This window comes from Lepisosteus oculatus, chromosome 2 (genome assembly GCF_040954835.1).
Source record: "Lepisosteus oculatus isolate fLepOcu1 chromosome 2, fLepOcu1.hap2, whole genome shotgun sequence".
Taxonomy (NCBI): domain Eukaryota; kingdom Metazoa; phylum Chordata; class Actinopteri; order Semionotiformes; family Lepisosteidae; genus Lepisosteus; species Lepisosteus oculatus.
Window position 1 is genome coordinate 43373687 of NC_090697.1, and position 24803 is coordinate 43398489.

The window sequence follows — 24803 nt, forward strand, 5'->3', positions numbered from 1 at the left end:
CAATGAAAAACAAAAATTAAAACATATTTGTTACAGGATTTTTAACTATGTGAGCTGTGAAAATCATCTCCTTTCTTAACTCTTTATCATACCAAATTCCTAGTGCAGTTTCCATCTAGTAGATTGAATTTCAAATCACATTAATTTTAGAACAACTAATCACAGTAATACATCACATAAGCAAATCATTTTCATAGAATTCTATGAGAGAAACAATATAATAAAGAAAAGTAAATTTCAGTAAAATTTGCTGGTTTATAAATAAAGGTGAAAAAAGAAGGAACTGTGTAACTTACAAACTTAACAAAGGTGACTTCCTTGAATAATTCATAGCTCCTTCCCTGGATATCACACCGGTTTTTGAGTTCACATACTGTATATGTAATTTTACAGATCACTTTCTTACAAAGTTATAGCCTCTTTTAATTTATGTATTTATTTTTCTTTGGAAATTATGCAGTGCCTTAAATTAACCTGTAAAACATTATTTTTTATGTTTGACTTGTTTTTCTAATTTTAATTTTAAATAGCTTTATGCACCCGGAGATATTAATATATACAATCTTAGGCACAACTTAACTTTCACATTTATAGAACTGAGGTATATATTCAAGTGCAGTTGTTCCTGGATCTCAATGGATGGGGAATAAACCTCTAGTTGTATTTTCTACTTTTTATACATTTTAAAGATAATCTCCCCGCTCACATGTGGATTCTTTTGCTTGATACAATGTTCTTAAAACAAAAATGAGAAATACAGCCAGAAACGTATAGCCAGAAAACCTTTCCTCATCTTTGTGAGGAAGAGGGGATCTGTGACAAATCAAGAGATGGAGGGTCAGACACAAAAGAAAAAGAGCTTTCTCTTCAAACAAAACTAGGATCCTTTCTTATATAGCTTACCTTCAACCTAAATCAAAATGCAGTCTACAATTAAAATCTGTAGCAACAATGTGTAACTGACAGGATCTCTGAAGGTCAGAGGTAATTTTTTGTCCGTTGAACCCAAACAAAAACAAAGATTTGTCTTTTTTGTGTTATTGGTTGTAAACTTGATTAAAAAAAGTATACACAAGCCCTGTCTGTGGATTCTGTCAAATACGCCTGCTGTGTTACAGAGGTACTACAAAATGCTGTCTCTGTCATCAGGGAACACTTGGAGATGAAGAGCCAAATGTGTCCCTGTATGAAATGATAGTATTAAGAGAACACTCCAACAAAAATCATACTAAAATGATGAAAGCATTTTATTTGTTCCCAATATGTGTATTCAGCAATGCTTCTCATGAAGTAATAAAATATGATTAAAAAGTAAAGGTTCATTCCATGCTGAAAGGAAAAGATAAGACACAGCTATAGTACTGTACATACTTGATCAACATCAGCTAGAAGATACTGTCAGTAGAAAATTCACATGGAAATAAGTGAAAATACATAGTTTCTTAGAGATATTTCATAATGGGAAAAAAAAAGTGAATCCGCATTTCTTTTGAGATGCTTTTATTGACTATTTTCAAAACACGTGTTTCTTTCACAGCTCTGTTTCCTCTGAGTTGACATCAGCCCACAGGACGTATGAGCCCTCCTCAGAAGAGTCCGTGCTGCTGAGAGACTTCTGGGAGACACGAAGCTCTTCTTGTGTCTGAGAACTCGAAACCATGTTCACCTTCTCACTGTCAGCATCTTCCTCGCCATCCTCTTGCCAGGAGGTGGGGGAAGGAATGGGCACTCCTGGAAGCTGCCAGTCTATCTGCAAAGTGACCAGGAAGACAAGAGAGGACCTCGCTTGACAGGGGAATGCCAATAGGAAACCTGCTTTCTTCCGCATCTTTTTTACATGGCATTTTCAAAAGTCTGCTCTCTTCCAGGAGAACCCTATGGCATAGACAGCTTTAATAAAGGTGTTTACTTTAGCAGAGGGTCCTGTGTCCTGTAGTCGAGGAGGTCTGGAACTCGGTCTTTTTGTGCTCCTCACCACTGGGAGGCCAATAAGTCCTGGGGCTGGAATTTCTTCACCAACCAGAACCAACTGTTGCATTGGTAATATTTTAAAAGGTTTGATTGTCTGTAATATATATATGTTTAACCTATGTAAAGAAGCAAACGGTGTAGATTACAGGATCTCTGGTAGAGACAGTGCCGATATAAGGACTTGCAGTAGCAGGGAGTCCAGGCAGCACTGTGACTCTCTCACTCACTGGAGGGGGTGCAGTAACTGGTCTGATGGGCTTCTTGACAGGAACATCAGCCCACTTCGTGGTTGGGGGTCTCTCATTAGCCCGTGGAGCCTCTGGTGACACTGGCCCTGGAAACTGTTCAACCGGCTGTGGGTTTAGGAAAGAAGGCCAATGAATAAGGTGTACATCATATAGATATTCAGTATGTACATGTTCTTTATTTATGCTTTAGCTGTTCGTATGAACCCTTGTTTCCTCAAGAGCTTTAAGTGTTCAAGGCAGGGTTTATGCTTTACATAGCCAATTTCTAAAACAATATGGAATAATATAGAACATTACTGGTATTGACATCATCGGGGCAGCTCTTGCCAAATTTCTATCTTTCAGCTTCAGTCATGGAGAAGCCTGCATCAGAAACCCACAACCTATTGTATAAAGAAGCTTTTCCTAAACTCCCTCCTAAGTACAATACCTTTAGTTTCTAATTCTGACCCTTTTCTACCCCCATAGGATCTAAGGGTTCTTGGATCAAACCTACAATGTTCACGCAGTGTCCATGTGACTCACAGTTGTGTGTCCTTTTTCAGGGTCTTCATGTACTGCAGAGACAGGGTCTGTCACTGGAGTGGGCTTGTGGCTTTTCCACAGATTTTTGCAGCTGGAATCGTTAGGCTGAATCACAGTCGGTTCCGCTTGCTTGTTCGAATCACATCCATCGTTCAAATCACAGTCCTCAGACTGTGAGACTTGGAGGGGGCTGGGGGGTGTCTTTACATCAGAGTCTGTAATTCAGATGACCATCAAGAAACAGACTGGAAATATTCAGATAAATTCCTGTGAGGTGCTTCACACCCAAATTGTCTCCTGAACCCCATTTTTCAGAATGTAAACGGGTTGATGCAGATGACACACTAAGGCACATTTTATTTTCTCTTACTCTTGGGTAAACATACCAAAGTCAGATCTGTTTTCAGCAGTCTTGTAAAAGGACTGTTGTCTCTTAGGCTAATAGAAGAAGCTCCTTACTTGTAGAAGTTGAGGTGGCAGGAGTGGGGGGGGTCACTGGAGCTGAGGTCTTGTCTTTGCTGTCGCAGGTTCTGGAATTTTTCTCAGGTGTGACTCCACCGCAGCAGACACACAAGGCCAGGAGGTTCAGAAACAAGTAAAGCAGTTTCTGTTCTTGTTTCCTGTTTCCTGGATGCCTTTTTCTGTCACGAAGCGTTCTTTCTGGTCCCTACGCAGACGACACGATCCGGGGTTGAGTGAGGAAACAGGGAAAAAAGGCATGCAGGAAACGGGAATAAAAACAGGGGGGCGTGTCCAAGGAGTGTTGGTGTTCTGGGGAGGTGTGACCGAGGCAAACAATCCAGGGATGAGTCCAAAGAGAAATTCAAAAACAGGGCTAAAGTCCAAGGCCAGGTGATCCATCCGAGACAGACGATTAAAAACAGGAACAGGAACAGGAACAGGCTTCTGGCCTTCCAGGCCTGTGACCCCCTTGGATCACTCTGACATTGACCCATAGAGCAAAGAAGCTAATGAAAGATCTACTAAGCAAGGCAGATGAAGGTACAGTACATGCAGGGGTGTCCACAATTAAATGTGACCAATCTTCACATGTAAGAGGGTGAACCCCTTTTATAGGCTTGTGACAGTGTACGAATTCCACTGTCACCTGGAATAACATTCTGATCCGTTCATATTGCCAAGCATTAGTGTGAGGTCAGAACTCACCACATAAAACTGTTTTTATCACTGTTCACTGTCTGCATCAACCCTTTCAATATACAATATTCAACAGCCTTTCAATAACAGATCTGTGCTTAACACTGCTTAACTGAGCTATCACAGTTGGCACCTTGTTGTGGGGATTCGTGCAGTGTCTCACAATGGCCTGGAGCACACTTGGTGTGGAGTTTGCATGTTCTCCCATGTTCTGTCTGGGCGAACTGGTGTCTCTACATCACCGCTCCATGTTTTTTTGTGTGCTCTACACTTAGCAGACAATCATACTGTAGCCCCACTTGTATTGTCACACTCCTGTAATGATAAAGATGAAAATATAAATATGGACGACTGATGTTTGTTTCACATTATGAGATCATATAAAGAAATGCTACTTTTACGAAGTATCAGATGCAAGGCAGGAATAATATAGCAGTCCATTTATCAGTGTAACCATTTTGTGTAACTGATTCGACCGTGTTCTTTTGTACTTACACTTATTGTAGATCTGCACAAGAGGTCACAGAAAATCACGGCTTATAAAATCATTGTACGTTCCTTAGTTTCAGTAAAGTAGAAACAACAAATAAACTATGATGGAAATTTTTGGGAATATTTATCGTTACTTCTCCAGATTCCTCTCTTTGGGTCCTACTGGCCTCTGACATCTTTCCACCCTGCAGAGAGTCAGAAGGAGCAGAAGCTTTTCAACACACCTGAGCACACAGCGCTGGTGTCTGAGAGAATGTAGTGCACAAGCATGGAAAATGTGATGGAACTGGAAGAACTAATATTTAATATATTTTATTTTAAAAATACATATTAAACTTTGGATACCAGTTATTAAATCAGAGGCAAACTGAGATCAACATTTATTAATAATGACACACTAAACAAAATAACACAACATACTCAGAGACCTATATCCTGACTCACCAGAAAACTAAAACAGACTGCTACCAAGAATTTGATAATCCTATATAAGACCTGCATATACTGTATCAACAAAAGAGATAACCCTTCTAAACTACACATTTACAGGGGCCTAGACTTAAATCTTTAAATCTCTCTAAATCTGGATACTACAAAATGAATGGGACCCTTTCCCCCTATTCTAGAAAACATTGCAGCTACTGACAAGGAGAGAGTGTTTTTAGCCAGCAGCCATATCACCCTGCAACTCACAACTGGCAACCCTCCCTGAAGCTAAGCAGGTGTGAGCCTGGTCAGTACCTTGATGGGAGACCTCCTGGGAAAAACCAAGGTTGCTGCTGGAAGAGGAGTTAGTGGGGCCAGCAGGGGGTGCTCACCCTGTGATCTGTGTAGGTCCTAATGCCCCAGTATAGTGACGGGGACACTATACTGTAAACAGGTGCTGTCCTTTGGATGAGACATAAAACTGAGGTCCTGACTCTCTGTGGTCATTAAAAATCCCAGGGTGTTTCTCAAAAAGAGTAGGGGTGTAACCCTGGTGTGAGGGCCAAATTTCCTATTTGCCTCCTAAAAATCCCCCTCTATGAATTGGCTACATTACTCTGCAGCCCCACTTGTATTGTCACACTCCTGTAATGATAAAGATGAAAATATAAATATGGACTATTTAATATGGACATTACTCTGCTCTCCTCCCCACTGATAGATGATGTGTGGTAAGCGTTCTGTTGCACTATGGCTGCTGTTGCATCATCCAGGTGGATGCTGCTGTTGCATCATCCAGGTGGATGCTGCACAATGGTTGTGGGATTCTTTATACAGGAAATCGGAATTATCTTACGAGTCAAGTACTTTACTAGAATTTAGTTTTTATGGTTGATTTGAACCAGGATCTCTCGCCTCCCCTGTTTCCCTTTTTCTCTCTTCTCTGTTCTTTTCCCCTCTCTCTAAGCTTTATGTTTAAATGATAAAAAAACAAATAACACTAATAAATAAACAAATGTACTTTGTTTCAATAGTGGACTCAAATAATAATAGATGCTATGCTTATATGCAAATATAAGTGGCAATACCTGGCCTCGGTTAATCTATCCAAATAACTTTATGTGGTGAATAAGGAAATTTACAAATCGTATCTCCAAAAATCCTTGAGATCCCGCAAAACTATTTTTCAGTCTAATGAATTGTTACATTTGATATGATTACAAATCTCTCCAGTTGCTTATGTTTATGAAGCTCCTATTGGACAAAAATATTTTTCTGTAATCAGAAATATCTGCTCACCTCACGCTGACCTTCAGTCCAAATCAGTTTATCTTCCACAAAGTTAAATTCATTCTCAGATGTATCAAATCTGCTGCTGGATCTCCATTTTTGTCAAAATGTACCTTCTCTCCTACCGGTATGTTAAAATCCACCTCCTTGAGATAGTGAACAAGCTTTAAAACAAATTCATTGGAGCTAACTAAATACAAGTAAAATATTTTGAAGGTTAAATGAAATTTCTGCTCCACACACCTTATTCATTCCTGCCATGGCTGGAGTTCAGTGATGTCTGGGCATGTTCCATTCTCAAAAGGACCTTTTCCAGGGCTTCAGAGCTGCATGTCTAAAGAGCCAGTGGTATTGGGTACACTGCTTTGTACACGTTGTATGTTACTCTTAACTGAGTCATATTAATGTAATAAGTTAAAGAGTTAGGGAATAAACCTCCAATTGGCTTCAGGGCAGATGATCTTTAAAAAAATACATACAGATATACATAAAAAGGAGACATTTCAATTGGAGGATTATTCCCCATCCATACAGGTCCGGGAATAACTGCAATTGATATTTCATTTAAATATAAACCTCAGCTCAGGCGCGCGCATTTCCACAGTGGAAGATCCTGGACGAACCCAAGAAAGCCAACCGAAATACACGAGCCAGAAAATCAAACTGATGCAAGACAAAATTGACGACCTGGAAAACGGGACGGCAGAAAAACCTGAAAATCCTAGGCCTACCGGAGATGTCGGGGGGCTCCACACCACTTGCCCGATTTCTTCAATTCAAGCTACTAAAATGGCTGGACCTTCCCTCGGATAAAAGTTTGGACGTTGAACGAGCTCACAGATACAGTAACTCAGTCCTGCTCCATTTCCCAACAGCCGGTCTGGTACGGCGTTGGTGCGATTTCTTCGCTTTCCTGATGAGGATGTCCTCCGGGTTGTGCCGCGGATTTGCTGATCTGGCTGAACTACGCTGTATTCATAACGGAAAGTTACATTTATTCACCTCGCCAGCCTCTGCGAAAGACTTTATGGACAATATAAAATACTTAATTCTTCATTTTCAAGAATCGGTGGATTAAGGTAAACGGAGGAAAAAAATAGACTCGGACCCCTGTTACGTTCGTTAAATATTTTTTCAGTATTTAAGGGTTATTTGGAGCCTGGTCTGTTTTTATGGCGGGAGGGGTGGAGTGGGTTGATCTTTTGCCGTTTTTTTCGTTGTGTTTTCCCGCAAGTTGTGAATATGCGCTGTTCACATTTCTGTTAAGTTTGCTGCATTAGTTGGGTTTAGTGACCTTTTTTAGATCGTGCGTGTCCAGTCGATTGGTGACGGGGCTCGGGGTGGGGGTTATTTTTCTTTCCTTAAAACGTTATTCTCTTCTTATGGTTGCAGCATCATTGAAGCCTTTAAGTGAATTTATAGCATAAACCTTGTGAACATTTCTGAGTTTTCTATAATGATCAATGACCAGTCCACTTAAGGTTTTTATGCTAATAGAATAGGGTATGTTATTAAACGGTAGAAAATGCTAACATTTTTAAAAAAGGAACGAAAGCACATGGTTATAGTTCAAGAAAGGCCTTTAGCTGAAATCGAGCATTTGGAACTAAAAAAAAGATTGGGTGGGGCAGGTTTATTTTTCATCTTTTAATTCACGTAAAAGAAGCACGGCCATTCTTATAAATAAACATATCCGATTTATTTTTTAGCAACGCATTAACGGCCTAATTAGGCAAATTTGTTTCAATATCAGGTTCTATATTTGGACAATATCCCTTTGTCCTCAATATTTCTGCTCCTAATGAAGATTCTTTCAACTTTATGGCTGATGCAGTGCTGTTATTTAACCACTACAAAGGTGTTGGTATTCAGATGTATTTTAGATCTCAATCTAGACATATCCTCAACTATCCCTGAAACTCAGTTCATATGCTCATAATGTTTTATCCTGTCATATAGTTCCGTTGTCCTATCTGATCATTCTCATATACAATTAGCGTTTACTGTTTCTGTAAGGTTAATAGACGGTTACATATGATCCCAGGTTAATTAATACTATATTTAGAGATTTCTGTAAGGCACTTTACAAGTCACAAAATAATGTGTCACAGGTTGATATTGTCTCATACCTGGATAAGATATCACTCCCTACAGTTTCTGGGGATGATAGGAACGCTCTTAATGCATCTTTTTCCCCTGAAGAGGTTCTGAATGCAATTTTATCTACAGTATGCCCTTGGACAAGTCACTTGGTCTGGACGGATGCCCTCTGGAATTTTACAACAAAATTTGGTCTGAACTGCACCAGATCTTGATGCGTTTTCCATACTTTACTGGATCAAGGCTCAATATCTGTTAAGCCTCTATCTGCTTGCATTTTGAAAAAGGATAAGGATGCACATGATTGTGCATCCTATAGGCCTGTACGTTTATTGAGCTCTGATCGTAAGATATTGGCGAGGGTTCTTGCTCAGAGATTAGAAAACATGTTACCAAACATTATTTAACCTGATCAGACAGGGTTTGTAAAACCCAGATATAGTTCAGTTTGCGTCGGTTATTTAACATTAGTGATCTGGCCAATGGGAATGAAGAACCCACGTTATTAGTCTCTTTTGATGCTGAAAAATGCATTTGATAGAGTGGAATGACATTTTCTGTTTACTATTATAGAAAAGTTTAGTTTGGGCCCAAAATGTATTAATTTAATCAAACTACTATACTCCAATCCCTAAGATGTGGTGACCACAAATGGTCTTTATCAAACAGATTCCAGATTGGCAGGGGTTGGAGACAGGGTTGTGCCCTCTCACCCCTCTTATTTTTGCATTGGTTATAGAACCATGTGCCAGGGGCCATAAGGATGAACACGTTTGTCTAAACCCCCCCTTTATGCCAGTGATAATCTTTTATATATAACTAAACCAGAACAATCAATTCCTGCAGTCTTGGAATATATTTCACAGCGTAGCAATGTTTCTGGTTACAAAATTAACCTCTCAAAATCACAGGCCTTGGCCATGAATATTGCCCCAAGTGCTAATATTAGAATCTTATCCCCCTTCCATCTAGTAAAAGATGGATTTACATATCTTGGCATTTTTATCAGTTCAAGTCTATGTAGTCTTTTTAGTAAAAACTACACCACTCTAATAAGAACGTTAAGCATGTTTTAACCACATTGAGCCCTCTTCCAGTTTCCTTTTTTGGGAGGATAAATGTTGTCAGGATGAATATTCTTCCTCAGTTGATTTATCTGTTTCAGTCTCTTCCTTGCCACCTGCCTAATTCATTATTCAAAGAATTAAATATGAACATATATCAGTTTATTTGGAATAATAAAAAAAAACAAGGGTCAAGTTTACACAATTATTAAAACCAGGGAGAAAGGGAGGTGCTGGGGTTCCTGTATTTCAGTTTTATTATTAGTCTGCTCAAATAAAGCATAAGTTTGGTTGGTGTTCTAAAGGGCGTGATGGGCTTTGGGTTAATATGGAATCAGTAGTGTGTCATCCGTTGCCCATACAATCTTTCTCTCTCATCCTAGCGTTAATCCCGCATCAGCAGGGTCCGCTTGTCGGCACGCCCGTCGCCATTTGGTGGTTTGAACCAAATCTTTGAGCTGACGTTGCCATTAAATGCGACTGAGAATACTCCAACCGGCGCGTAGCTCCACCTGCCGTCGGCCGTTGCCCATACAATCTCTACCCTTTATTAGCAATGTTAGTCTATTGAGAAATCTATCAGATACATTTGTAGTACACAGTACTTTCCTGGTCAGATCTTAACTTAATATACCCACTTGTCCATCTCTGTTATCACCTATCACATTCAATCCTGATTTCACTCCATAGATGAGAAATATAGGACTTTTAGACGGGACCAGAAATTGGATTTTTGACCTTTCCTGTTTATTCTTACAAGAAATGTTGAAATCTTTTGATCACATCAAAGCTGAATGTCATATTCCCACATCTGGGTTTTACAAATGTCTTCAAATACGGCATTATATTTTGTCTCCTATGAAAGAAAATAGATTGAGATTCGTTCTCTCTGAGGTTGAAAAAATCTTGGCTGAGGCGGAATAAAAAACGCCTGGTACACCTAGGCGAATGTTATCAAAGTTATATAATATATATTAGTTAATAATTGTATGTCTTCATATACAACCTTGAAAACTATCTGGGAGCGAGACAGGAGGCACTCATTTCCTGAGGAGGACTGGCTATCAATTTGTGAAAAGCTTTATCCAAAGTGCTCTTCCCTTACCATAGAGGAGCTTAATTTTAAATGTCTTAACAAATTTTATCGAACCCCAGTCCGTTTGCAAAAGATATACTCGGGTAGATCGAATCAGTGTTTTAAGCTTCACTCTTAGATGGGTACCTTTATTCATCTATTCTGGCAATGTGATAAAATTAAACAAAACTGGAATAATGTACATTCTGTCATTAAAAAAATCTTGGGTAAAGATTTTACAATGTCTGCATAATTGTATCTTCTACACGGTGATTATACAGTCAAATGTGACATTCAGATTCAGAATGTCTATTTTTTGTGCTTGTTCTGCAATGGTCTGTCAACGTACCAACTGTTGAAATGTGGCTCTCTTGTCTCTACATTTCTGCCTCTGGAAAAACTGACATACAGTGTATGGTCTTCACTCGAGTTCTGTGCACGTTTGGAAGATTTGCTCACCACTTTGGACTATTGAAAATCACCTTTCTTATTTCATTTATTAATTGTTTTTTTTTCCTTTTAAAATTATATTAGTATTGGAGGGCTGTGCAATTTTTTCACCTATATGCCATAGCATATCATTATGTAATTAATTTCCTTTTGCATTAATGGCTAATGATTGCATTTGATTTTGAATGAGGTAATGCTATAAACTGACTTGTTACTGTTAAAAGCAAAATAAAAAGAAAATACAAAAGCACTAACAAATATCATAATAAAATAAAGTAAGCATATGTTATTTGTTACTCATTTGTGTAATCAGCCATGCTTCTCATAAAAGTAATACAATACAGTTAAAAAGTAAAGGTTCATTCCATGTTGAAAGGAAAAGATAAGACACAGCTATGGTACCTACTTCATCATCATCAGCTAGAAGATACTGTCAGTAAAAAAATCACATGGAAATAAAAGTGTGAATACATAGTTTCTTAGAGGTGCTTCATAATGAAAAAAAACATGAATATAGATTTAGTTTGAAATGCTTTTATTGACTGTTTTCAAAGCACGTGTTTTTCTTTCACAGCTCTGTTTCCTCTGAGCCGACTTCAGCCCACAGGATGTACGAGCCCTCCTCAGAGGAGTCCGTGCTGCTGAGAGACTCCTGGGAGACACGCAGCTCTTCATGTGTCTGAGAACTCAAAACCATGTTCACCTTCTCACTGTCAGCATCTTCCTCGCCATCCTCTTGCCAGGAGGAGGTGGAAGGAATGGGCACTCCTGGAAGCTGCCAGTCTATCTGCAAAGTGACCAGGAAGACAAGAGAAGACATCGCTTGACAGGGGAATGTCAATAGGAAACCTGCTTTTTTCAAGATCCTTTTTTACTTGGAAAAGTTAAAAACTAGAGAAGTAGTAATGGGAAACCAGCCTTGTTAAGTATTTCCAGCATAGGAAACCACACTGACAAGAAACTTATTTCAGTTGACATCTCATATCATTTCATATCATGGAAATTGCTCCATGTAGGTGCCATTATATTTGCAAATGCCAGATTCTAACGGTGATCTGTGAAGGCCATGTTGACTAAACAATTGAAATTTGTGCTGCCACTCAGATGAACATTTAGGCTTGTCAAGAGAGCACAGATATATACCACCTGCATACTCCTGTATGAAAAAAGACACTCAGCTCTCTTCGAAGAGAACCCTATGGCATCGACAGCTTTAATAAAGGGGTTTACTTTAGCAGAGGCTCCTGTATCCTGTAGTCGAGGAGGCTCGGAATTTGGTCAGTTTCTGTTCCTCACAGCTGGGAGGCCAATAATTCCTGGGGCTGGGATTTCTTCACCAACCAGAGGGAACTGTTGCATTAGTAACATTTTAAAAGGTTCGATTGTCTGTAATTTAAAAATATTTAAAGGGTTTGACTGTAATTTAAAAATGTGTATATGTATTTAATATATGTAACAAAGCAAACGGTGTAGCTTACAGGATCAGTGCCAGATAGTGCCGGCAGAGACAGTGCCGATACAAGGACTTGCAGTAGCAGGGAGTCCCGGCAGCACTGTGACTCTCACTCACTGGAGGGGGTGCAGTAACTGGTCTGATGGGCTTCTTGACAGGAACATCTGCCCACTTCGTGGTCGGGGGTCTCTCATTAGCCCGTGGAGCCTCTGGCGACACTGGCCTTGGAAACTGTTCAACTGGCTGTGGGTTTAGGAAAGAAGGCCAATGGGTAAGGTGTACATCTCAAAGATATATATAGTATAGGCATGTTTTTTATTTATTCTCTAGGTGTTCATATGAACCCTTGTTTCATCAAGAGCTTTAAGTGTTCAAGACAAAGTTTGTCCTTTACAAAGCCAATTTCTAAAGCAATGTGCAATCAAATAGAACATCACTAGTGTTGACCTCATCGGGGCAGCTCTTGCCAGTTTTCTACCTTTTAGTTTGAGCACTGACTTGAAGCAAATTGGAGTCTGGAGTAAAAACCATTAAGGGACATATTAAGAACATAGTAAAAGTTGCAAGCACTAGGAGCCTTGGTGGTTCGGAAACCTATTTGTGGATTTAAAGTGTAATTTTTCAAATCCAATCATTTCTTAAAAGGTCGCAGAGTTTCTGGATGAACAAAGTAGCTGAGGAGCCTGCATCAGGAACCTACAACTCATTGTATAAAGAATTTTTCTCCAAATTTAAATACCTCTTACTTTCTAATTGTTACCCTGTTAGTTTCTCAGGGTGCTTGGATCACACCTGCAATGTTCACACAGTGTCCATGTGACTCACAGTTGTATGTTGTTTCTCAGGGTCTTCATGTCCTGCAGAGACAAGGTCTGTCACTGGAGTGGGGCCACGGCTTTCACCCAGATTTCGGTCGCTGGAGTTGTTGAGCTGAGTCCCAGTCGGTTCCACTTGCTTGTTCGAATCACATCCACCTTCGTCTTCAGACCCTGAAACTGGGAGGGGGCTGGGGGGTGTCTTCACATCACATCAGAATCTGTAATTCAGATGATCATCAAGAAACAGACTGGCAATATTCAGATAAATTCCTGTGAGGTGCTTCACACCCGGCTTCTCTCCTGAACCCCACTTTTCAGAATGTAAATGGGTTGATGCAGATGACACACTAAGTCACATTTTATTTTCTGTTACCCCTGGGTAAACATACCAAAGTCAGATCTGTTATCAGCAGTCTTCTAAAAGGACTGTTGTCTTTCAGACTAATAGAAAAAGCTCCTTACCTGTAGAAGTTGAGGTGGCAGGAGTGGGAGGTCACTGTAGCTGAGGTCTTGTCTTTCCAGTTCCAGTTTTTTTAATTTTTCCCAGGTGTGATTACACCACAGGAGACACACAAGGCCATGAGGTTCAGAAAAAAGGAAGCGAAGCAGTTTTTGGTTTTGTTTCCTGTTTTAGGAATACAATAACTTAGATTTGCGCTTAGTACTGCTTAACTGAGCAATGAGGTTTGGCACCTTGTTGTGGTGATACCTGCAGTGTCTCACAATGGCCTTGAGCACACTTGGTGTGGAGTTTGCATGTTCTCCCATGTTCTGTCTGGGCGAACTGGTGTCTCTACATCGCAGCTCCATGTTTATTTTCTGTGTGCTCTACACTTAGCAGCCAATCATAATGTACCCCCATTTGTATTGCGCACCCCTGTAATGATAAAGATGAAAATATAAAAATTAAAGCTTAATTTTTGTTTCACATAGATTATATTAAGAAATGCAAATTTTATTCAGTATCGTATGCAAGACAAGAATAATATAGCATTCCATTTATTGGTGTGATCTTTTTATTGTAACTGTATGAATTGTGTTCTTTTGTACCTACGCTTATCGTAGATCTGCACAATCATGTCTCATAAAATAACTGTACGCTCTGGAATTACAGTAAACTAGAAGCAACAATCAAACTTCAGTATGATGGAGATTTGCGGGGATATTTATCAGGAGCTCCTCAACACACCTGAGAAAACTCATCCCTTATCACAGTACTGGTGTCTGAGAGAATGTAGTGCACAAGCAAGGAAAATGTGATGGAATTGGAAGAACAGCGTAAATAAGAATAGTTTATTGCTATATGTACACCATTGGAATTCTGAATCGCGCTGATCTCACGGGACATACACAGACAACACCACACAATGTACACATTACATTACAAACTGAATAAATAATAACAACAGGAACAATAAATATGTTGTGGAACATAAATATGTATTTGCGAGAAACAACATGGTAGACCATGCAAAAAACGCATACTGCAGATGTATATTGAGTCTGAGGCATTGTAGTTAGCTGTTGCGGATAAGTACTGCAGTGGGATAGAAGCTGGTCTTGAGTCTAGTGTTTCTTGCTTTAATAGTGTGGTACCACTTGTCAGAGCGCAAGGGGGAGAACAGTTTGTGGCTGGAATGTTGGGATCCTGAATGAAGGATTGTGCTTTATTGTGACAGTGGATGGCATGAGTCTCACTGATTGGTATATGACATCCTATAAACCTGCGTGCCATTGCCACAATCCTTTGAAGTGCATCTCGTGCATTGTAGTATTGCTGTACCACACAGTGATGCCACTAGTGAGGACACTTTTTATGGTGCTATGGTAAATGTTCATGAGGAATTCTGCAGAAAGTGCAGATGCTGTTGTGCCTTTTCCAGACTGGCTACAGTGTTGTGAGGCCAAGCCAAGTCGGTGGTGATCTGCAGGCCCTCAAACCTGAAGCAGCTGACAGTTTCCACTTCTGTGCCATCGATGCTGATTGGAGCGTGACTCCCTCTGGGTCTCCTGAAGTCCACAATGAGTTATTTTGTCTTGCTGACATTCAGGGCCAGATTGTTGTCAAGGCACCATCTTGTAAGATGCTCCACCTCACTCCTGTATGTGGACTTTTTGTTGATCAGCCCAATAACAGTGGTGTCATCTGCAAACATTTGGTTGCTGCTGTAAATGGCTATACATTCATAGATGAATAAGGAGTATAGCCTAGAACTGAGACAGCAGCCTTGGGATGGTCTAGTGTTTCGGATCACTGTAGAGGAGATATTGTTGCCAATTTTCACCACCTGAGGTCTGCCTGTCAGATAATCCAGTATCCAGCTGCAGATAGAGTTGCATAAGCCCTGATTTCTGAGTTTTGGGACAAGTTTAAAGAGAATAATTGTGTTGAAGGCCGAGCTGTAATCCATTAACAGAATCCTAACATAGATGGCCTGCCTGTTTAAATGTTCTAGGCAGTATGTAGTGCTAGAAATATTGCATCATCAACTGACCTATTCCGCGGTAAGCAAACTCAAGTGGGTCAAAAGAGCGTAGGATAGTGTAATTTATATATGAAAATACTAAGCTTTCCAGACACTTCGTGACCACTGAAGTGAGTACCACTGTAATTGTTTAAACAAGTTATCTTGATCTTCTTGGGCAGTGGCACAGTTGTGGTTCTCTGGTTGTCCGCTTTACAGTTCATCAGAACGACAGAGTGTGCTTCTCTGATGTATGATATTGTTACAGATAGAAGGTTAAGAAAAAAGAGAATTAGTGAAAACAGATTGAGGTGGTTAATGAAAAATTTAAACAATCATAATAAACAAATTATAAAGATTATGCCAAGAATACACCCGAGTGGGTGATAAAATTAGAGGGAATTGAAGTCTTTTTCTGGCACATGTTTGGTAAAGAAGTTATATATTAGAGGCAAACTGAGATAAACCTTTATTAACAGTGACACACTAAACAAAATAACACAACATACGAGATACTCTATATGTTTATATAATGATAAAAAAACAAATAACACTAAAAATTAAACACATGGACTTTGTTTCAAATGTGGACTCAAATAATAGTAATAGATGTTATGCTTAGAACACTTAATATACATTAGGACTAGGTGCCAGTACCTGGCCTCAATTAATCTATGCAAATAACTTTAGGTGGTGAATAAGGAAATTTATAACAGGTGATGAATAATCCTGTGTATCTCTAAAAATCAGCTCCTAACAATAGTGGAAAAAATGATAAATCACTGTATGGGAGAACTATTGATGTAGCTCACAAATTGTATCTTTGCAACTGAAATGTAGCTTGTAAATTAATAAATACAGTACAAAACTTACTGGCCATGTTGTCCCTGAAATAATCCTTCAGAACCCACAAAAATATTTTTTAGTCTCATGAATTTCAGCATTAGATCATATATCATCTTTGATATGATTATAAATCTCTCTCCAATTACTTATGCTTATGTATCTCCTACTGACAAACACATTTCTCAGTCATCAAAAATAATTGGCTGACCCCCAGTCCAAACCTGTTCATCTTCCTCAATGTTAAGTTCATTCTCAGATCAATCTGATGCATCAAACTGACCAACATTCACAAACTTTACCAACCCGTCCACCTGCCTTTGCCAGTTGATAATCATTCATACTGAATGTCAAAATGTATCTCTTCTCCTACAGGTGTGTTACCATCCATTTCTTTGAGATAGTGAACGAGCTTTAAAACAAATTCATTTGAGGTAATTAAATACAAATAAATTATTTTGAAGGTTAAAATTAAATTTCACCTCCACACACGTCATTCATACCTGCCATGGCTGGAGTTCAGTGATGTCTGGGCATGTTCCATTCTTAAAAGGACCTTTTCCAGGGCCGCAGAGCAGCATGTGATGAAGAGCCAGTGCTACTGGGTACACAGCTTTGTACACGTTGTATGTTAACTGAGTCTTAACTGAGTCATATCATTATAAGTAGTTTGAATGATCTAATCATTCTGTGCTGCAGATGTGAGAGCACCATTCTCTATCGCTGACAGAATTAAAGAGCAGTCAAATGATGTTTTGATTCACAACTTCCCCCAGAGCCAATGAGAATGAAAGAGATGTCTGCATCACTGGCAAATGTGATGATGACTGTTGCTGTACACTGCTTTATGTGAATGATAAATTTGTATTATTTTTTTCTTAAAGTACACCATGGGAATAATTTCAGTAAGTTCAGTGCAGACATCAAACTTCTGAACTTTATTTCAAATGATCTATATTCCATATTTCCCATAGTCATCATCTCCAGCTATTACTTCAACCCAAGTCCAAGTCAAAATGTTTCAGTAATTTGGCCATTGCCCTGGCCTGAAAACATTAAAAGTAGCTGACCTAGAATGCAGATTACAAGTTTAGTCAGGTTCCTGTTGAAGGTGTTGACTAAAGGTCTCAGTTCATTCTGGAACAAGAAGATGAAACAATAATGCTGGAGTACACTCCATTTCTTTTCATCAGTGTTACTGATATAAGCAAGTACCTACCCCATTAATTTAGAAAACTGATGGAAATATGATTAATTTGACAGTGAAAATCAAGAATAAAAACATTCTTCCCAGGATTTTTAACAATGTCTTTGCCAGTGAGATGTAAAAATCATCTGTTAACTGAACTCTTTATTGTACCAAATTCCCAATGCAGCTTTCATCTGGTAGGTTAAATTTCAAATAATTCTGGGAAGAATCACACTAATTTTAGATAATCTAATCACAGGTATGACTCACACAAGGAAATATTTTTCATAGAATTCTATGAGAGAAACAGAACAATCGAGAAAAGTGAATTTTAGTAGGAATTTAGTAGGTTTGCTGTGTGGGAAATAAAGGTGTACAAGAAGGGACTGTGCAAGAAGGGACTGTGTAATTTACAAATTGCATATAAAAGGTACTTCCATGAATAATTCCTAGCTCCTTCCCTGGATATCACACCAGCTGCTGAAAGACTGTCCTCCTAATCCTATACTGCATTCCCACCTGTAAGAGAACCAGCTGGATCACCTCCTTGCTGAAGGAATTTTAGAGACGCAGAGAGTTCTGGCAATAACTATGGATCCAGTTGAGCTGGCATCCCAAGTAATGACAGGTACGCCTGGAGCTCGTTCACGCCTGGAGCCGGCCATGTCTCCCTCTCTCCTGTCAACAGGGCCAGGGCCTCCCTGAGAGCCGCAAGCCGTGTCAGACAGGTGACAGCAATGGCGTAACCCACTGTCATGTTCAGAAGAAGCTCAGTCTTCCACAGCAAACATCATTTCCTGTGTCAAGGCATCATTGCCTTTTCTTCTGCCAGTGGAATCCCCTGAAATACAAACTACAATTTCAAAGATAATTATTTCAGTAGTTCTTATAATTCAGCTTCATTGTTATGTGTTTGTACAGTTGCTGTAGGATATTCCTGGATCTGTAAGAATGGTTAAAAAAACCTCCAGTTCTAATGTCTATGTTCTAGTTCTAATGTTCTAGAAACAAAAATAAGAAATACAGTCAGAAATGTGCAGCCAGAAAACTCTTCCTCCTCTTCGTGAGGAAGAGGGGATCTATGACAAAGAAAGAAACAAAGAGTCAAAAACCTTCCCCTCAAACAAAACTAGGATCCTTTCTTATATAGCTTACCCAATACCTAAATCAAAGTGCTGTCCAATCAGCTATTAAAATCTGTAGCAGCAATGTGTAACTGACAGGATCTCTGAAGGCCAGAGGTAATTATATGACCGTTGAACCCAAATGAAAAAAAGGAATTGTGTTTTTTGTGTTATTGGTTATAAACATGATTATCCAAGAATACACAAGCCCTGTCTGTGGATTTTGTCAAATACGCCTGCTGTGTTACAGAGGTATTACAGAATGTTTTCGCCATCATCAGGGAACACTTGGAGATGAAGAGCCAAATGTGTCCCTGTATGAAATGACTTGATCCTCAGTAGCTTGAAGATGCTCTCAGTCAACAATAAACGCATAAATAACAGCGTGAATACACAGTTACAGAGAGATGTTTCATAATGAAAAAAAAAACTGAATACACATTTAGTTTGAGATTCTTTTATTAAATGGTTTCAAGGCACGTGTTTTCTTTCACAGCTCTGTTTCTTCTGAGCCGACCTCAGCCCACAGGATGTATGAGCCCTCCTCAGAGGAGTCCGTGCTGCTGAAAGACTCCTGGGAGACATGCAGCTCATCTTCCTCGCCATCCTCTTGCCAGGAGGAGGGGGAAGGAATAGGCACTCCTGGAAGCTGCCAGTCTATCTGCAAAGTGACCAGGAAGACAAGAGAAGACATTGTAATAGGTTTATTCCATGCTGAAAAAAAGAAGAAAGAGAACACAACGTTTCGGCCGTGGAGCCTTCTTCAGGTGCCACCAAGAGAAGACATTGCTTGACAGGGGAATGTCAATAGGAAACCTGCTTTCTTCCACATCCTTTTTTACATGGCAATTTCAACAGCCCGCTCTCTTCCAAGAGAACCCTATGGCATCGACAGCTTTAATAAAGGGGCTTACTTTAGCAGAGGGTCCTGTGTCCTGTAGTTGAAGAGGCTCGGATTTTGGTCTGTTTCCGTTCCTCAACACTGAGAGGCCAATCAGTCCTGGGGCTGGGATGTCATTACCAACTAGAGGCAACGGTTGTGTTGGTAACATTTTAAATGGTTCAATTGTCTGTAATAAAATAAAATTCACATATGTAAAAAAGCACACAGACTCTCTGGCAGAGACAGTAACGATACACAGACTTGCAGTAGCAGGGAGTCCCGGCAGCACTGTGACTCTCTCACTCACTGGAGGGGGTGCAGTAACTGGCCTGATGGGCTTCTTGACAGAAACATCAGCCCACTTCGTGGTCGGGGGTCTGTCATTAGCCCGTGGAGCCTCTGGTGACACTGGCCTTGGAAACTGTTCAACTGGCTGTGGGTTTAGGAAAGAAGGCCAATGGGTAAGGTGTTCATCTCATAGATATATATAGTATAGGCATGTTTTTTATTTATTCTCTAGCTGTTCATACGAACCCTTGTTTTTTCAAGAGCTTCAAGTGTTGAAGACAAAGTTTGTCCTTTTCATAGCTAATTTCTTAAAGAATTTGAAATAGTATAGGACATCACTGGTATTGACCTCATTGGGGCAGCTATTGCCAGTTTTCTACCTTTCAGTATGACCACTGACTTAGAAAATCTGAAGCAATTTTGGCTCTGGAGTAAAAAGCATTAAGGGACATATTAAGAACATTGCAGATGTTGCAAGCACTAGGAGCCTGTTAGGCCTGCCTTGGTGATTTGGAAACCTACGGTATATTCTAAGTGAATGTAAAATGTATTTTTTCTATTTCTAGAAAACTATTAGTTTCTAATTGTTACCCTTTTTCTACCTGTTAGTTTCTCAGGGTACTTGGATCACACCCGCAATGTTCACACAGTGCCCATGTGACTCACAGTTGTGTGTCCTTTTTCAGGGTCTTTATGTCCTGCAGAGACAGGGTCTGTCACTGGAGTGGGGCCGCTGGAGTTGTTAGGCTGAATCCCAGTCGGTTCCGCTTGCTTGTTCGAGACTGATAGGGGGCTGGGGGGTGTCTTCACATCAGAGTCTGTAATTCAGATGACCATCAAGAAACAGACTGGAAATATTCAGATAAATTCCTGTGAGGTGCTTCACACCCGGCTCGTCTCCTGAACCCCACTTTTCAGAATGTAAACGGGTTGATGCAGATGACACACTAAGTCACATTTTATTTTCTGTTACCCATGGGTAAACATATCAAAGTCAGATCTGTTATCAGCAGTCTTGTAAAAGGACTGTTGTCTTTCAGGCTAATAGAAAAAGCTCCTTACCAGTAGAACATGAGGTGGCAGGAGTAGCCGTGGTCTTCTCTTTGCGGTTGCGGGTTTTGGAATTAGGCCCGGGGGTGACTCCACCGCAGCAGACACAGAGGGCCATGATGTGAAGAAAAAAAGAAGCGAAACAGTTTTTCTTCTTGTTTCCTGGACGCCTTCTCTTTTTCCTTTTTTTCCAGGCACATTCATGGTCACCTGGGGGGGTAACTGGAGGGCCTCTGGCCTTCCAGGCCTGTGGCCCCCTTGGGTCACTCTGACATTGACCCATAGAGCAAAGAAGCTAACGAAAGACCTACTTTGTAATCCAAAAGAAGGTAAGTGCAGGGCTGTCCACAATTAAATGTGACCAATCCTCACATGTAAGAGGGTGACCCCCTTTTATAGGCTTGTGATAGTGTAAGAATTCCGCTGTCACCTGGAATAACATTCTGATGCGTTCATGTTGCCAAGCATTAGTGTGATGTCATAACTCACCTCATAAAGCTGTTTATATCACTGTTCACTGTTTGCAGCATCCCTTTCAGTATTAAATATTCAAAAGCCTTTTAATTACTTCGATTTGTGCTTAACACTGTTAACTGAGCGATAATATTCGACTCCTTGTTGTGGTGATTCCACCGCAAACATCATCTCCTGTGTCAAGGCATCATTGCCTTTTCTTCTGCCAGCGGAATCCCCTGAAATACAAACTACAATTTCAAAGATAATTATTTCAGTAGTTCTTATAATTCAGCTTCATTGTTATGTGCTTGTACAGTTGCTGTAGGATATTCCTGGATCTGTAAGAATGGTGAAAACAACCTCCAGTTATAATGTCTACTTATATACAGTATATATACTAAAGATAACCTCCCCTGAAGCTTACATGTGGATTCTTCTGCTTGGTACAATGTTCTAGAAACAAAAATAAGAAATACAGTCAGAAATGTGCAGCCAGAAAACTCTTCCTCCTCTTCGTGAGGAAGAGGGGATCTATGACAAAGAAAGAAACAAAGAGTCAAAAACCTTCCCCTCAAACAAAACTAGGATCCTTTCTTATATAGCTTACCCAATACCTAAATCAAAGTGCTGTCCAATCAGCTATTAAAATCTGTAGCAGCAATGTGTAAGTAACTGACAGGATCTCTGAAGGCCAGAGGTAATTATATGACCGTTGAACCCAAATGAAAAAAAGGAATTGTGTTTTTTGTGTTATTGGTTATAAACATGATTATCCAAGAATACACAAGCCCTGTCTGTGGATTTTGTCAAATACGCCTGCTGTGTTACAGAGGTATTACAGAATGTTTTCGCCATCATCAGGGAACACTTGGAGATGAAGAGCCAAATGTGTCCCTGTATGAAATGACTTGATCCTCAGTAGCTTGAAGATGCTCTCAGTCAACAATAAACGCATAAATAACAGCGTGAATACACAGTTACAGAGAGATGTTTCATCATGAAAAAAAAAAAACTGAATACACATTTAGTTTGAGATTCTTTTATTAAATGGTTTCAAGGCACGTGTTTTCTTTCACAGCTCTGTTTCTTCTGAGCCGACCTCAGCCCACAGGATGTATGAGCCCTCCTCAGAGGAGTCCGTGCTGCTGAAAGACTCCTGGGAGACATGCAGCTCATCTTCCTCGCCATCCTCTTGCCAGGAGGAGGGGGAAGGAATAGGCACTCCTGGAAGCTGCCAGTCTATCTGCAAAGTGACCAGGAAGACAAGAGAAGACATTGTAATAGGTTTATTCCATGCTGAAAAAAAGAAGAAAGAGAACACAACGTTTCGGCCGTGGAGCCTTCTTCAGGTGCCACCAAGAGAAGACATTGCTTGACAGGGGAATGTCAATAGGAAACCTGCTTTCTTCCACATCCTTTTTTACATGGCAATTTCAACAGCCCGCTCTCTTCCAAGAGAACCCTATGGCATCGACAGCTTTAATAAAGGGGCTTACTTTAGCAGAGGGTCCTGTGTCCTGTAGTTGAAGAGGCTCGGATTTTGGTCTGTTTCCGTTCCTCAACACTGAGAGGCCAATCAGTCCTGGGGCTGGGATGTCATTACCAACTAGAGGCAACGGTTGTGTTGGTAACATTTTAAATGGTTCAATTGTCTGTAATAAAATAAAATTCACATATGTAAAAAAGCACACAGACTCTCTGGCAGAGACAGTAACGATACACAGACTTGCAGTAGCAGGGAGTCCCGGCAGCACTGTGACTCTCTCACTCACTGGAGGGGGTGCAGTAACTGGCCTGATGGGCTTCTTGACAGAAACATCAGCCCACTTCGTGGTCGGGGGTCTGTCATTAGCCCGTGGAGCCTCTGGTGACACTGGCCTTGGAAACTGTTCAACTGGCTGTGGGTTTAGGAAAGAAGGCCAATGGGTAAGGTGTTCATCTCATAGATATATATAGTATAGGCATGTTTTTTATTTATTCTCTAGCTGTTCATACGAACCCTTGTTTTTTCAAGAGCTTCAAGTGTTGAAGACAAAGTTTGTCCTTTTCATAGCTAATTTCTTAAAGAATTTGAAATAGTATAGGACATCACTGGTATTGACCTCATTGGGGCAGCTATTGCCAGTTTTCTACCTTTCAGTATGACCACTGACTTAGAAAATCTGAAGCAATTTTGGCTCTGGAGTAAAAAGCATTAAGGGACATATTAAGAACATTGCAGATGTTGCAAGCACTAGGAGCCTGTTAGGCCTGCCTTGGTGATTTGGAAACCTACGGTATATTCTAAGTGAATGTAAAATGTATTTTTTCTATTTCTAGAAAACTATTAGTTTCTAATTGTTACCCTTTTTCTACCTGTTAGTTTCTCAGGGTACTTGGATCACACCCGCAATGTTCACACAGTGCCCATGTGACTCACAGTTGTGTGTCCTTTTTCAGGGTCTTTATGTCCTGCAGAGACAGGGTCTGTCACTGGAGTGGGGCCGCTGGAGTTGTTAGGCTGAATCCCAGTCGGTTCCGCTTGCTTGTTCGAGACTGATAGGGGGCTGGGGGGTGTCTTCACATCAGAGTCTGTAATTCAGATGACCATCAAGAAACAGACTGGAAATATTCAGATAAATTCCTGTGAGGTGCTTCACACCTGGCTCGTCTCCTGAACCCCACTTTTCAGAATGTAAACGGGTTGATGCAGATGACACACTAAGTCACATTTTATTTTCTGTTACCCATGGGTAAACATATCAAAGTCAGATCTGTTATCAGCAGTCTTGTAAAAGGACTGTTGTCTTTCAGGCTAATAGAAAAAGCTCCTTACCAGTAGAACATGAGGTGGCAGGAGTAGCCGTGGTCTTCTCTTTGCGGTTGCGGGTTTTGGAATTGGGCCCGGGGGTGACTCCACCGCAGCAGACACACAGGGCCATGATGTGAAGAAAAAAAGAAGCGAAACAGTTTTTCTTCTTGTTTCCTGGACGCCTTCTCTTTTTCCTTTTTTTCCAGGCACATTCATGGTCACCTGGGGGGGTAACTGGAGGGCCTCTGGCCTTCCAGGCCTGTGGCCCCCTTGGGTCACTCTGACATTGACCCATAGAGCAAAGAAGCTAACGAAAGACCTACTTTGTAATCCAAAAGAAGGTAAGTGCAGGGCTGTCCACAATTAAATGTGACCAATCCTCACATGTAAGAGGGTGACCCCCTTTTATAGGCTTGTGATAGTGTAAGAATTCCGCTGTCACCTGGAATAACATTCTGATGCGTTCATGTTGCCAAGCATTAGTGTGATGTCATAACTCACCTCATAAAGCTGTTTATATCACTGTTCACTGTTTGCAGCATCCCTTTCAGTATTAAATATTCAAAAGCCTTTTAATTACTTCGATTTGTGCTTAACACTGTTAACTGAGCGATAATATTCGACTCCTTGTTGTGGTGATTCCA

At 40.3% G+C, this 24803-nt stretch overlaps 3 protein-coding genes and 1 long non-coding RNA gene across 6 annotated transcripts; 1 reads left to right on the forward strand and 3 right to left on the reverse strand.

Annotated features, from left to right (window-relative positions):
• Nucleotides 1-1499: 1499 nt before the first annotated feature.
• Nucleotides 1500-6713, reverse strand: LOC107077723 (proteoglycan 4-like). 3 transcript variants are annotated; one of them, XM_069178681.1, is made up of 7 exons: nt 6354-6713; nt 4036-4579; nt 3204-3411; nt 2745-2959; nt 2199-2324; nt 1910-2065; nt 1500-1750 (listed from the first exon to the last, which is right to left on the reverse strand). In XM_069178681.1, the coding sequence occupies exons 2-7, from the start codon at nt 4108-4110 to the stop codon at nt 1532-1534; spliced, it is 999 nt and encodes a 332-aa protein (XP_069034782.1). In that variant the 5' UTR covers nt 4111-4579; nt 6354-6713; the 3' UTR covers nt 1500-1531. The 3 variants fall into 3 exon arrangements, with proteins under 3 accessions (XP_069034782.1, XP_015205547.2, XP_015205554.2); XM_015350061.2 differs by lacking the exon at nt 6354-6713 and having other exon boundaries at nt 4036-4217; nt 4398-4680; XM_015350068.2 differs by lacking the exons at nt 1910-2065; nt 6354-6713 and having other exon boundaries at nt 4036-4680.
• A 350-nt stretch (nt 6714-7063) lies between these two features.
• On the forward strand, nt 7064-16407 carry LOC138220568 (uncharacterized). The gene is made up of 2 exons (XR_011181606.1): nt 7064-7189; nt 11374-16407. It is a non-coding gene; the product is annotated as an uncharacterized lncRNA (long non-coding RNA).
• A 2725-nt stretch (nt 16408-19132) lies between these two features.
• LOC138225838 (proteoglycan 4-like) lies at nt 19133-21296 on the reverse strand. The gene is made up of 5 exons (XM_069186245.1): nt 20925-21296; nt 20529-20680; nt 19882-20007; nt 19606-19761; nt 19133-19352 (listed from the first exon to the last, which is right to left on the reverse strand). Exons 1-5 carry the CDS (start codon nt 21193-21195, stop codon nt 19182-19184), a joined length of 876 nt encoding a protein of 291 aa, XP_069042346.1. The 5' UTR covers nt 21196-21296; the 3' UTR covers nt 19133-19181.
• A 1095-nt stretch (nt 21297-22391) lies between these two features.
• Nucleotides 22392-24561, reverse strand: LOC138225854 (proteoglycan 4-like). Its single transcript, XM_069186246.1, has 5 exons — nt 24184-24561; nt 23788-23939; nt 23141-23266; nt 22865-23020; nt 22392-22611 (listed from the first exon to the last, which is right to left on the reverse strand). Exons 1-5 carry the CDS (start codon nt 24452-24454, stop codon nt 22441-22443), a joined length of 876 nt encoding a protein of 291 aa, XP_069042347.1. The 5' UTR covers nt 24455-24561; the 3' UTR covers nt 22392-22440.
• Nucleotides 24562-24803: the final 242 nt, after the last annotated feature.